General features: G+C 39.9%; 2 protein-coding genes across 4 annotated transcripts in view; one reads left to right on the top strand and one right to left on the bottom strand.

Annotated features, from left to right (window-relative positions):
* C1H4orf54 (chromosome 1 C4orf54 homolog) overlaps positions 1-4,519 on the top strand; it is a 48,666-nt gene extending 44,147 nt beyond the window's left edge. For both annotated transcript variants that reach the window (XR_008730640.1, XM_055700717.1), the window contains exons 2-3: positions 1,458-1,576; positions 2,880-4,519. The gene's annotated coding sequence lies outside the window, so the exon portion shown is untranslated. The remainder of the gene's footprint in view (positions 1-1,457; positions 1,577-2,879) is intronic.
* A 5,661-nt stretch (positions 4,520-10,180) lies between these two features.
* MTTP (microsomal triglyceride transfer protein) overlaps positions 10,181-13,461 on the bottom strand; it is a 28,376-nt gene continuing 25,095 nt past the window's right edge. For both annotated transcript variants that reach the window (XM_005443826.4, XM_027812049.2), the window contains 3 exons: positions 12,939-13,063; positions 12,429-12,599; positions 10,181-11,803 (listed from right to left, as the gene is read on the bottom strand). In XM_005443826.4, the coding sequence (XP_005443883.1) occupies positions 11,635-11,803; positions 12,429-12,599; positions 12,939-13,063 (465 nt within the window). In that variant the 3' untranslated portion in view covers positions 10,181-11,634. The remainder of the gene's footprint in view (positions 11,804-12,428; positions 12,600-12,938; positions 13,064-13,461) is intronic.

Here is a 13,461-nt window from a genome sequence, read left to right on the forward strand (position 1 = left end):
ATGAGGTTGCTTTCCTCCCTCCTCTTCTTTGCTCACAGTAGTTGGTGAGCTTTTAGCAATGTAGTTCTTGCCTGCTGTACTTCTTCCTTCATATGAAAAAAACCCAATGATGCTAGTTTTCCATTCTAGTGAACTTGCCAATCTGCAGTCTTGCATCCAAACCTAGACAGCGCCAACCTGTAGTGAGCAGACTGACTTAAGGGAGCTCATTCCCATCCTGAATGTGTGTTTTTAACTTTTGTATCTGTTCCCACATTATACTCTGGGCAGTTTCTGCCTTGTGTTAGGTAAAGAAATGAGAAAATAACATGTAGCACAGTAGAAAGTAACTGTAGTAAATTGTACTGCCTGTATTAGAAGAGCGTTTTTCCTTGCTTTGTTCAAATATGTGCCTAAACTGAAGCCACCTTATTGTTACAGGAATGCATGGGGTATTTATTCATGTGGTGAGAGTAGGCTAAATCAAATGTAAGCAGTTCTGTCACCAAAGTATGCAAATATACCTATTAGTTGTGTTTCTTCCTACTTGCCATCAGACAATCTGTCTGCCTTTAAAAATTACTTTTGTGTGGATAGCATATATGAATGATTTTTTAAAGGCTCATAAATTGATATTTTAAAACTCTGTTTTAGTTGTGTCCTGTTCAGCAGAATGTATAGTCTACGTTAGGTCAGACAGTCAGTTTAAATATGCAGTATGTAGAATTTACTTATGCTGATGCCTTTGTTGAGAATTTAGTAAAGCATCCATCCAATTTTTGTGGGAATTACAGGAATATTCCAAGAACTAAAAGGCCTGCAGTATTAGTTCTAGTAAATCAGTCTACAAATGGAGATAAGCATGAGCTTGTGTTCGAATCCGTAGCTACTGAGGAGATGTTTAAATAGCGCTTAAGCTTGATACCAATAAAAGTTAACGGTGAACTTAATGACTTTTCTTTCCTAGGATGCTTTCCTGAGACAGTATTTAGGTCTTAACTCCTTGGAGCACATGTTTACACATTGTTTCAATTTTGCTTACGTATTGCCATGCTGGATGCTGTGTTGGTAAAGTGCTCAGATCTGTAACTTAAGTGGATGGATCACTTAAATCCTGGATGGATTTCTTTGCCCTCTTTCCACCTATGTGTGTGGGGTTCCCCAGGGCCAGTCCGTGGGAAACCACAGGATTGTAAGGCACTACACGTTTCAGACATTGAGCAGCAAGGATCAGTTTGCTCAAAAAATAAGTCTGCCTGACCACTGTCTTGGATTAAAAAGTCAGGTGCTATTGTCTGATTCTTGGGAGTAGCTTAGGAAATTAGCAAGAATAGTGTGACAGCAAAGGAGATCCTGTGCACTTTGGAGTCGTAAGGATTGCTCAAATGATTGTGGCAGCTCTCTAACAATCCACTTTTTATTAATGATGCCTTTCTGTTTGTTTTTGTTGTTGTTGTTGTTGTGGTTTTTTTTTACAGGGGTAAGGAAGAAGAATCACGCTCCTTTAATCTGAAATATACTTGGTAACTCTAAACATTCATCCTAAAAACTGCTACAGTTTTCTCATTTTTTTTGCTTCATCATACAAAACAAGTGTGTAAGTTTCTTGTTTTCTCCTATATACCCCCCAGTTGTGGAGTATGCATAACTTTAATTATGCGAGCAACACTAAATTACTGCATTGTTTTCTGCAAAGTTGTTTTTATATTGAAGCCAGTCTGCTTTAGGAGTTGCTTCTGTGCTGGTGGCTAGCAGCAGTAGTGCCACTACAGCTGTTTGTAAAATACAGGGTGTAAATGCAACAGTGTTTCGGTGTGGACCGATGCACAGCTTCATTCAGGTCCCTGGAATGTGTTGTGATGATCCAGTGCAGCCCAACTCTTTAAAGCCCTCGGGTCCCTCCCATTGCAGTTAAATGAGGGTCTTCTCCATAGGTTTCGGTGACTATTTGCAATCAGATGTCTATTTTGTACTCTATACTTCTGCACCTGGAATTTCAAACGGAGAGATCTGTCATTTTAGGATTATCTTTAGTGTTTATTTTTTGGCATGTTTCAAAACAGATTGTGTAAATGTCAGAAAACACATTTGATTGCTTTCTTTTTTGTTTGCTCCTCGGTACTGTGTTAATCATCACAAGTTGCCTTAATTATGACAGTGTTTAAGTACTGGAAAGCCAGAAATTGAATGTAATATTTTTTAGATCCTGGTTGTAATGGAGAGAACAGCATTTATTTTTCTTTAAGACTGCAGTCTATTCTTCCTTAAGTTGCAACATTGCTGAAAACCTAATCCTAGTGATTCCCCTGTGAGAGGAGTTTTCTGACGTTACAGCCCCAGTAACATGCAGTCATTTCTGTAGCTGTTGTTTGGCAAGTTTATCTGAGGGCTATATCCACACCATCTGTATTTGCTAAGAAAATATTTATCTTTTGAACAAGAAAATATAAAATAAGATCACTCAAGATACAGTGACACATATGTCCGTGTGTTGAACTCTGATTCTTTTGTTGCCAGCAGTTTGTCTCAGCAAAAGAGAATTGTTGTCATGACAGTAAAACTAAACTCCAATAGTGTTTTCCCTGCCCAGAATTTCAGTTCAGTTAAGCACTTTGGGAAGCCAATAAATGTAAGATAACTGGTAACAGGTTAGAAATTTAAAATCTACATGCAAAACCTGAAAGTCTGAATGTAAGCATTTGCCCACAGATAGGATTTTCCTGCATCTGTTCTCAATGTTTCCTGCTGCTAAGGAAGTTTCGGGGTTTTCCATTCTTAAAGAAAGCCCTAGGTTTTCATTTTCCCGAGTAACTCACAAGATACAGAAAACTCAGCTACAACTACAACTGTCTTAACCATATTTGTGAAATTGTATTTCAATGCAATTTATTTGTTTACAGGCACAAATTGAAATTGCCCTCAGGATGAAATGCACTGCAAGTATACAGATAGTGAGTGATTTAACATGTCTTCTCATTTATCTTCATCGTTGTGGAAATCCAATGAAAAAGTATTATTCTAACCCTTTGTAAAGAGCTTGGCGTGCCCAGCTAGAGCATATAGCATTTAAGCTTAATCCCTGTGCTCTTCAGTTGTACAGTCTATAGTCAGAAGCTTTAACTTCACACTGGGATTTGGGCTGAATGCCTCTTAAAGAAAATGAATGCTTCTTCACTGTTTTCATGACTGATAAGTCTGTAGACGCTACGGCTGGAGTATTGGTGTTAAACAAAACAGTACTTCGGACTGCAGGACAGTGCAGGTACCAGAGTAGATTGTCCACTGTGACATACATGTGTACGGTATGTACATTATAATACTAGCATCCATGTTTAAAAATGTTTCTGTCCTATCTTTTTCTATATCGGTGCTCAGAGCAAAGTTTCACGTTGCAGTTTACAAGATACGGGTTTGCACACACAAACTCAGGGTTTACAGTTTCACTCAGTGTACTTGAAAGGAAAAAAACGCGTAGAAAATAAGTGCCCAGGATTTCAACATGTATTTGTTGGAGGAAAATTTTGCAGTTTTTAACTGCCTGTGGAGGTGAAAGCAATGAAATGAGGCAATACCAACAGCTATTTTTTTTCTCAGGGGAGATTTCTTCAGTGGAATGTGTTAATCCTAATGTCAAACAGTGTTTGCTTAACTTTGTCTATTACTAAAGAGACTCCATGTTTGCATCAAGGGGTCAGTTTTGCAAGGAGCTTCGCTTCACAGACCCAGTCCAGCAAAGCCTTCACATGCATCTCTAACTTCAGATATCTAAGCAGATTCCTGGGAACTTCAGTGGAAGCGCAATTTTTTTTTTTTTTTTTTTTTTTTTTTTTTACCCATCAATGCAACGCTTTGCTGAACTTGGCCCAGAGCACTGAGTGCCTTGCAGACCTGAGTCCCAGGTTTTTCACTTTATATGAGTAAGACTGGAGCTCTGGGCTTGTGTCTAGCTTGACCCAGCAGATAATACCACAAAAGGTTGCCAGAAAAAAAATCCAGTAATATGGTGCTCCTCCATGTATACCTAGTGGTGATTTCTCCAGCCAATGGGGTGATGTGTAACCACATATCTTGGATTAGAGTCAAGCCCTCCGCATCAGGGTTCACAAGCTGCTAGTATTATATGTTTCATGGTGCAGTCATAGTATGTTACAGCTGAAATTCACCTTGTGTGCAAAGCAGAGCAAAATCCTGTACACCACTCGAGTTCCCTCCCAGCCCTGCTGTCAGGGTTCGGGGGCTGCAACAGCCAGCCAGCCACTTCCATGTGGTTTAGGTCAGAATCCAATTAAAAGTTTGAGTGGGACTGGAGTGATGCATGGATGTTCTTCTGGTCTTTTGCAGCAGGGTTGGTTTCACTCAGTTAAGTTTAATCCTTGGTGAATCACTTGATGAATGATTTAAAATGTATTTATGGGTTGTGTGGGGTTGGTTTTTTTTTTCCCTTGTCTGCATTCAAAGCTACCTTTATTCTCTAGTGTTGATGGCCAAAGTGTCATTCCTTATGCTTATGAATTACCATTAACTTGTGGCTACCTGAGAACACATACTTTAAAAATGCTTGTGTTTCTTTCCCCTTTTTTTGTTTGTTTTTTTTTCTTCTTATTTTTTTATTTTTTTCTTTTTCCTCCCTTTTTTTAAGGGTGGGTGGGTGGGTTATCAGTGTAAAGATATTTAAAAGCGCAAATGTGAAGTAAGGATAATGATTGCTAAGAGGATGTGGGTGGTATGTCTGATGAGAGCGGTGGGCTACAAGGCAAAGGGGAAAATGCTGTGAACACATTGTGTTGATGACTGTTGCCTGTGTGTGGGGGAAATAAAAAAAGATACATAACTGAAGAAAATGGACTCTGAGCTGCTCTCAGCGTCGATGACACTGTGGCAAGTGTGTAGCCGAAGCCCGAAGTGATCCCACTATAGAATGCCGTGAGCCTGGGATTGAAGGACAGCGGAGTCACTCTGAGAATTGCACTAGCAGCGTGTTGCACGTCGGGAGTGCTTCAGTATGTCACGACCATGTGAGAATGGACTGTCTGAAACCACTGAGTACCAAAGTTTGTAACTGAATGAGTCAGCATTTGTATTATGTTGGTTTTTTTTTTTTTTTTTTGAATGTTAGGATAAATAAAATGTATTTTTCAGTAAAAGACACACTGCAAGTAAGCCTGCAGTTCCCTGCTTCGTCCTGTGTTTGCAAATTATCTTCACTGTTGCGCAGAACAAGTGATAACAGAGGCATTGCTTGGTTCAATGTGTAAACACTAATAGAAGATTTCACCGGAGAGCAGATCCAAAACCCTGCACTCAGAGCCTCTCCAAGTTTGTGCCTTGTTGTAAGTCTCTTTCTGACCGGACCTCACTGTTTATTCTGCCCTCTTAGGACAAAGGGAAGTTGGGGCCATTGCTTCATTTGACTTGCTTTGATTATTTTTCTTCCTAGCTACAACTTAAATGAAAGAACTTCCCAGTTTCAGTGTGCTAACTTTGACTGGTATATGGGTTTGGGTATCCAAAGAACTGCATCTCTGTTTTAATGTTTAGAGAGAGCATTGATGGAGTGAATAACTTTTTTCTGCTCATTCTGTGTTATTTTGTGAAATACTGCGATACAATCAAAAATAGTGTTACTTTGTTAGTGGATAGCAGTATTGCTTGAATTATTGCTAGGAAAAGCCTTTTGCTGCTTTCCTGGGTTCCTTCTACCCTAATGGAGATTGAGTAGCTTTCTGATGTTAAGTGAAGTCCAAATGTTTAAAAAGGCACGAGTCAAACACCAAAAAATCACGTAATGGACTTGAAAATGGAAAGATTATGTTTGCATTTTAAAAGAATGCTTTCACTTCTCAGTTTTCAGTATGTAAGTGGCATATTATAATGATCTTCTTTTTAATCACGTGCCCTAGATGCTTAAAGGAAAAGAGATGCCCACCTCATTATTTATCTGCAAGTAATACAACATGAAGATGGCCGTATTTTTCCAAGACATGGCTACACAGTCTTCCTACCTTATTGGAAGCACAAGTTTCCTGGTAAAACAGTGGTTTGGTGTTTGTGACATTCTCTCTCTCTTTCTGGATTCTTTGAAATTGGTACCTTAGCACTGCGTTTAGCATAGATGTTGTCAGTGACTTCACTGCCTGTGTATAGTTAGTGATTCCGATACAGAGATACAAATGGATTAATTGGCAGACCCCAAACACAAGTGGAAGGAGAATAGATGTTGAAAGGAAGAATTAGGAAAAGGGGGGAATGAACTGGGGGACAACACAGCCAGACAGCCTTAGCTTCATGAGAACAAGCTGGGTGGCCACAGGAGATCAAAGGATGACCACAACAGAACCAAATTAATAGTGGGTGTGTGGAGCAGAGAAAAAGGCCTTAGATCACTTTGTTCAAACTAGAGAAGCTGGAAATTGCAAAAGGACCTGGGGTTGTCAACAGGAAAATTTGGGAACTGGTCCTTTACTTTTCTCCAAGAACAGCTCCTGGAGCCTTATTTCAGTGGACCTCTGCAATGAGCTCTTCACAGCACTGCTGGTTTCTCACAGTAGGTGGACATTTTAAGCTGAAACCTCTACAAAAGAGAGGTGAAAAGTAAATGCAGTGACAGACATGGCCTCTCACCTTCCCCTAAGGGGTCCAGTCTTGCAGCCAGTGTTTGTCCAACAGCGATGCGCCTTACACTACAAGAATCCACTGAAATTAAAGTGAGAGGGTTTCTTAGGATACCTTAAATTAAACTGAAAATTCAGGTGGAATTATCTGGGATTTTCAAGGATTGGTGGAAAAAAATCTTACGAGTTTCTAAATAGTCTTTAAAACATCACTGGTAGGAATGAGACCAAAAGTTAGAAATGCAGCACTTTTTTTCAGGAGTGGGAACAAAGCAAAATGAGAAGCAGATAATTTCCTGATGTCAGATGTGAGCAAGCTATCCAGGATAAAACAAACCACTTTTTTTAAAAAAAGAAAAGGCAACTATTTAGGATTGCTGTCATCTTGGATTGTTGCTATTGAGAACATGTAATCTGCTTGCCAAACCCAAACTGTATCCCTAGTCTAGCCAGCTGTTTTGTTTTTGAGGAACCTATCATCCAGTTACCAAATGTGAACCTAATACTGCAGAATAGTGGCTGCCAGCCCAGCTCAGCCACTGCCCTGCTTTCCATTGACCTCTGCTGGACAAGGCACACAGTTCAAGTTGAAAATGTGATTAAAAACCTTGCAGAACCAGGACTTCTTTTTATTTTGCTATTTTTAACAAATCCTCCTGTGTTGTAAGATACAAGTGCAGCATGCATTACATGGGCTTGTAGCTCCTAAAACATGTCCGTATTTAAAGACTGCAGTTCCTTCTGTGAGGTGTAGCCAGACAAATTCTCTAGAAGATGCTCTCATTAAGTCAGAGTTGACTTTATAAGTAACATGTATTCATTGGAAATCTGGGCTAAGTATTTTACAAGTTGTTGCATGTGTGTTAACTCCTGCACCTTTCACTGAGTATAAATTAATTTTATTAAAAGTAAAATAATTAAAATTATAATCTTGTTCCCACTAACAAGGGGAAAGGAAGATGCTGTCAGTGTGATTGCAGGCTATTCTGAGATCATGCTTAATTATACCCACGCAGCACTGGTTGGTATCCATTATTGGTAGGAAATGATGCATTTTACCAGCATTTTATGGCCAAATGTTACAAAATAAAGATGTTTGGTCCCCATATCTGCTAATCTGTATTGCACTGATGGCTTACTTCATAACCTTGTGAGGAGATCTGCATTCCAGACCATTGATCTTTATATTTCCTTGTGCTTTCTGCGCCAGGATATGTTTAGAAGTGAGAAACTGAATCCTGAAATTTGAATATTTTTTAAGCATATATGAAAAATACTCTTTAAAAACTAGCACTCTTTGAAAGTTTTAAGGGGAAAACTTCAGAATCTCTTTTGCAGGTTGGTTGTTTTTTGGAGTTAGCTGGATTATCATTGCATTGTTCTTTCTGTGGCTTCTGGTTAGAAAGGACCGAGCATTTGTTTGCTTCTCTACATTTCACACATGAATTACTGCTTAATTGCAACCATTGCTGATTATTTAAAAGTACATATAATAGCCATCATTAAAGATGTATGTTGCACATTTGTGATTAACCTCCCCTGATTTGATAAATGCTCATAGTGTTTGCTTTGGTTGTAACCCTGAGTGTGTTTTCACTTCAAATGCAGGCTTAAGCAATATATTAATTTCACCTTATTTTTAGAAGATTGTCAGTTTTGTTGTTTCTGTAGCTATGGAGCCCACATAAGGAAGCCATGGCCTTCCATTACCCAGCTGTTGGACTAAACCCCTTCTGGAATCCCCATTATGTCCAGCTGTTAGGGTCAGATGGCTTCAGAAGCAAGTGTATTGCTGTGATACCAGGGGGTATCCAAAGGACATGTATCACTTCTGAAGGAGCAACGTTGGCCTCAGAGGTTCTGTTTGATTTAGTTTCAAGGGATGTTGGCAAAGATGTGGAAGCCCCAGAGTTGCCCTTATTACAGGCTGGTTGTCCCATTCTGAAAGACTGGTTTTCAAAAGTGCAGGTGAGCACACAATTTTCCTCAACAAGCTTACTTGATGAGTAAATAAAAAAAGCAAAAGACACAGATCAGTATCTCTGGGAGACTTGATGTATTTATGTTAAACAGACCTCTGCATTTCACTTGAAAGAGAAGCACACCTGGTGGTGTTGGGCAGATACTCAGCAATAGCCAGTTTATCTTTTGTAATCGGAAAATATGTTATGCTTTTTTAAAAGTGAGCACCGATAGTACATTGTTTTTCTGTGCCAAAGGGCTCTGTTTTATAGGCACACATTCAGAAAGCTCTTAGAATTGATAGATTTGAGAGGGGGTGAGCATTGCAGTGGGATTGCTGATATCAGAGAGAGACCATACCGATAGAAATTGCATTATCTAGAACCTTTTTATTCTGATTTTGGGTTGTGAAGTCATGGGCGAGCCTGGCAGAGTGTTAATGCAAATTAGGATATGGACTGAGGTCATCATCTGATGATATCTCAGTTCCCTACAAGTGAAATAGTGATGATAGCTATTTCTTTGTGCCACTCTTTGTCCACCTTTTATGTTTAGGGTGTCATATCACTGCAGGAGGAGACTGCCTCTTCCTAGGCGTGTGAATACTTAGCTCTTATTTTTGTCTTATATGATACAAATACCAAGTATTAATAACAAATACAAAAGCTTGTCTTCAGTTTCAGTTCCTAAAACAGTAGTGGAGGTATCAAACAGTGTCTAGAAAATAGAGGGTGCAGGCTTTGAGCGTGGATGTTGAGGAGAAGAGACAGCTTTGTGGGAGCCTTGATGAAAGAAGAATGGCTGTGTTTGGGGAGTGGGAGAGGAGGCTTGGAAGGGAGGAAGGAGAAACTGCCCCTTTTTGAGGGAGGAGGAATGCCTGGGGATGGGGTGTTGTGTAAAATCTTCAGCAGAAGAGTGAAAGAGAGCATTTAAGGCTGAGAATCAGGAGCAGGTTTGCTAGCAAGGCTAGCCATGTTATCTTAGAGGCTGGTGTCACTGCCAGCAGTGTTGGTATCACTGGCCTCTCATTTCTGGTGAGTGTTGCCACTGAAGAGGGGCACCTAGGTCTTACCTTTCCTTTGGGCAGAGGATTTAGGCAGGCACCTCCAGCATGTGGTGCATCCTGCTTGGGCTCTACACCAGATGGAGATACCTCTGCCTCCTGACTAGAAGGAGAACCTAGGACAAGTGAGTGTTTGTAGAGGAATGAAGCTGGGTTAATTAGCATTGATAATATACATCTGTGGGTTGGTTTCAGGGGCGGTGGGTTGGCTGATGTAGATAAGGTGCAGCTTTGGCTGATTCTGTTCAGTGATTGAGAGCCAATGAAGAGAGAGCAGCCGAGGAAGAAGCAGAGAAAACACATGTCCTGGATGAGGTGAAGGCAGCTGAGGGACTGTATGAAGAGTATGCTGGTATGAAGTGGTAAAAAGACCTTGTCACAGCCTGATAGTTTGGAGAGTGCTGTGACAGGTGTTCAAGTTACGTTATTGGTTCCTGTGTGGTGGTGAATTACATGGTTTCTCTTGCTCCTATCAATACCATTCCTTGCCCAATGAAAGGCTTTCCCAACCCAGAAGGGAACAGACAAAAACCAAGAGTGAAAAGAAAACCAATGTTTTTCACACTGTATTTTTACCTGTTTTATTTATTGTTTGACTACAAGTGTGTCAGCATTTTCAGGAAAGACAACCACCAGTCTGTTTCATCCCATTGATTGTTTGATTTTTGCAATTTCTGCACTATTGGTTTTTCACAACAGAAAAGAATGTGTATTTTTTTTTTATTCTTGTAATATTTTTTTTTTTTTATGGCAGTCGAGTTTTTCCCACCTGGTTTTTGGTTTTTTGAAGAACAGTTGTTCCTGGCTTTTTATTTTACATTTTTGTGACCAGAACTCACGCACTTTGTCGCATAAAATTAAATCAGATGGATCATGTCAAGATATGAGCTAAGCTGAACTATATTCTTTCTTAATCTGCAATGCTGTTGTAAATGTAAAATGTTGGGTTTGGTTTTTTTTTTACACAGCTCCTATGAAGACACTGCTTGAACGAGCAAAAAGGTGTAAGTATTTTAATCAGAGGACTTGTATGAATAATGAATACTTTTTTACATTGAAATATGAGCCTAACTTACTTAGAAGAAAATATTCTGGCTCTGTGCAGGCTTTGCTAGACTGTGCATTCAAAATGGATTTCTTTCAGGACCTTTTCCTTCGTAATAGTTCAGAATTGCCTTAGTGGGTGCTCATTTTTTGAAATACACCTGCCTTGATTACACACAGGGACACAAATTTTTAGGAGCCAAACTTGAAGAGCAACCAGTGTTGGCTTAACTCTGCTGATGGTGATAACTACAGAAATTATACCACTGATTTCTGAATTTCAGAATTAAGGGAACTGTAAGTACTTCTGGAAATGTTACCACACATTTTTAATCAATTATATTTAACTATAGCAGTTAATAAAAAACCCAAAAAGATAAATAATAATAACCAAGCTCTTACTGCTTAAAAAAGGGAAAAATCTTTTAAAATCTTGTAAAATAAAACCTGCTTTTTTTGTAAACAGGCAATACTGAGTAAGCAGGAATTCATGGTCCTATTTAGATGTTAATTGTACTTGAATATTTGAGTAAGGATTAGTCATAGGCCTAAAATACCTAAGTACTTTAAAATATGTTCATAAATAATCATTCTTTGTACATCATAATTGTTCTTACTGCATGTCAAAAACATGGACTTCAATACTCCCCAACAAAGAAAAATGAGGGACTATTTTTGCTTTTGGCACAAAAAAGTGAAAATAAAGAACTAGCACCACCCTGAAGGGAGTGCATGGAATACTACCAAATTGGTCTTTACTTGCCTTGGCTTGTTTTTATACAAAAGTCTTAAATATAGGTTAATATGTAAACACTGTGCAAGCACTGAGAGTTTGATCCTGGCTTGTTGAAATCAATGGCAAATTTCCCATTAACTGCAGTTTGCAAGATCAAGCTCCAAGTTGGTACGGTATGTACAAGCCTAAGTCATTGAGGGAGCCATGGATTCAGGGCAGCAGAAGCTCAGGTGCTCATTTCAAAACCAGTTGCTGGAGGAATCAGACTTTGTGTCGAAAACCTTCCTGCACATGTTGGAATTTTCTTGATGGAGAGGGTATTCATTACCTGCCAACAGTTCTGCTTTCCCTCTCCTTGCAGTGTACCGTCTGCCAGATGGTAGACTTTCATACTTAGTCACATAACGCCTGTAAAGACACAACATGGTGGTCTGGCATTAGCAAATTTGTGCAAAATCTGTACCCTGTGGGTGAGGCTAGAGAGAGATAAACACTTTACATCCAGATAAGATTACACTTCCACAACCTGTAGGTACAATCAGAAGATGTTCTAGTAGCTGCAGAATAACAGATACTGTTTTCTTAGGATTTTCTGAAGATCCTCAACTTCATCCATTCTTCTCAGGCTTACCATCTTCTGGATCAGAAAAGCCTGAATGGAAATCTGGCACAGGCTCTGCAAATGTTACTACCCTTATGTCTTAGCAAATAGGGATTAGGAGGAGTAGTAAACCCCGCTTCTCACATGGCAATGCAATTACTAGTCTTTGGCTACTGAAAAGCATCTTTTTTTACCTTATTGCACAGTTGTTTAGCCTTCAGGAAAGTTGGTGACTTAATAAAATATGGCATTTTATTAGGCTGAAAACTGGCTGGCAATTAGGCAAAAATTAGGCAAGAAAAAAAAAAAAAGGCAATTAGGCTGAAAGTTGGCCTCTGTTGTTAATCTCTTGTGGCTGTGAACACCAAAAAGCTCCAGATTCAGCAGCTGGCTGGAAGGATGCCTCAGAAATTGTGTGCTCTTAGTTCTTACCTGAATGGAGACTCGACTCTGTCCATCTGCATACAGACTAAAAATGGGTACTGTGAAAACTGCACCGTGGAGATGAAGTCTAATGCTGTTTCTACTTCCAAAGTGGTTTCCATACCAGTTTTTACAAAGAAGGAATCCACTTCAGTGTTACCAGCTATAAACATGGTTACCCTGCAGATAAATTCAGGCATTACAATTAATTAAAAACTCATAAAGAAAGAGGAAATTAAACTGCAAACAGTTCTACCACCCATACATAAAAACTGCCCACAAAGGAGCCTGTTCTTCAAGTAAAGGTATATAAATTCAGGTGAGACCAGTGTGAACTGGTAATAACCAGATGGAATGGAAAAAAGGAGCACAAATGTTCTCCCTTGCACATAACCGTTACAATTTTAACTTATCTGCAAGGTCTTTTATATTTAAATTCTTCTCAATGATGCTATCGGGGCTCTGGAGCCTGAGCTTTCTATAGACCACAGCTACAGCATGTGCTGGGGAGTATCTCACCGGTTCTTGACGTTGGTTTTGGATTCCCTGTACCACAGGCTGAACTCCATCCCTCCTGAGATGTCGATAGCCAGGCCACCCAGGAACTCCGCGCTGGCCCTTGGCCCGGACTGCAGCTGAATCTCCTAGAGGCATTAGAAAGCACAGGTATCCCCCCATTACTGACTGCAGACCTCAGTGGTTTCCTCACTCCCTTCTGCGCTGTGATCATGCTGCTTGTCATTTGCAGGAACAAAAAGGAATAGAGGGCTTTTCTGAAGGGATGGAAAAAACACCCCTGAGGTATCTTGCTCCTTAGAAAATGGGATGAAGCTAAGGCAAGGTGCTTTCCCCTCTCCCCTGTGTGCCAGCTGGCATTAATTTCTGCAAGGAGTATCACTGCAAGGAATATCATGGTCTCTGTCTCCCAAGATCTGCCATGCAAGCTTCATAGAGGCTCTGCTGGCAGTCCAGCTAAATCGGATTAAATTCCGTGCTGGAGCCCCAGCAATGGTGCAGTGCATTGTGGCTTCTTCTGCACACC

The sequence above is a fragment of the Falco cherrug genome, chromosome 1 (genome assembly GCF_023634085.1).
Source record: "Falco cherrug isolate bFalChe1 chromosome 1, bFalChe1.pri, whole genome shotgun sequence".
Classification (NCBI taxonomy): Eukaryota; Metazoa; Chordata; class Aves; order Falconiformes; family Falconidae; genus Falco; species Falco cherrug.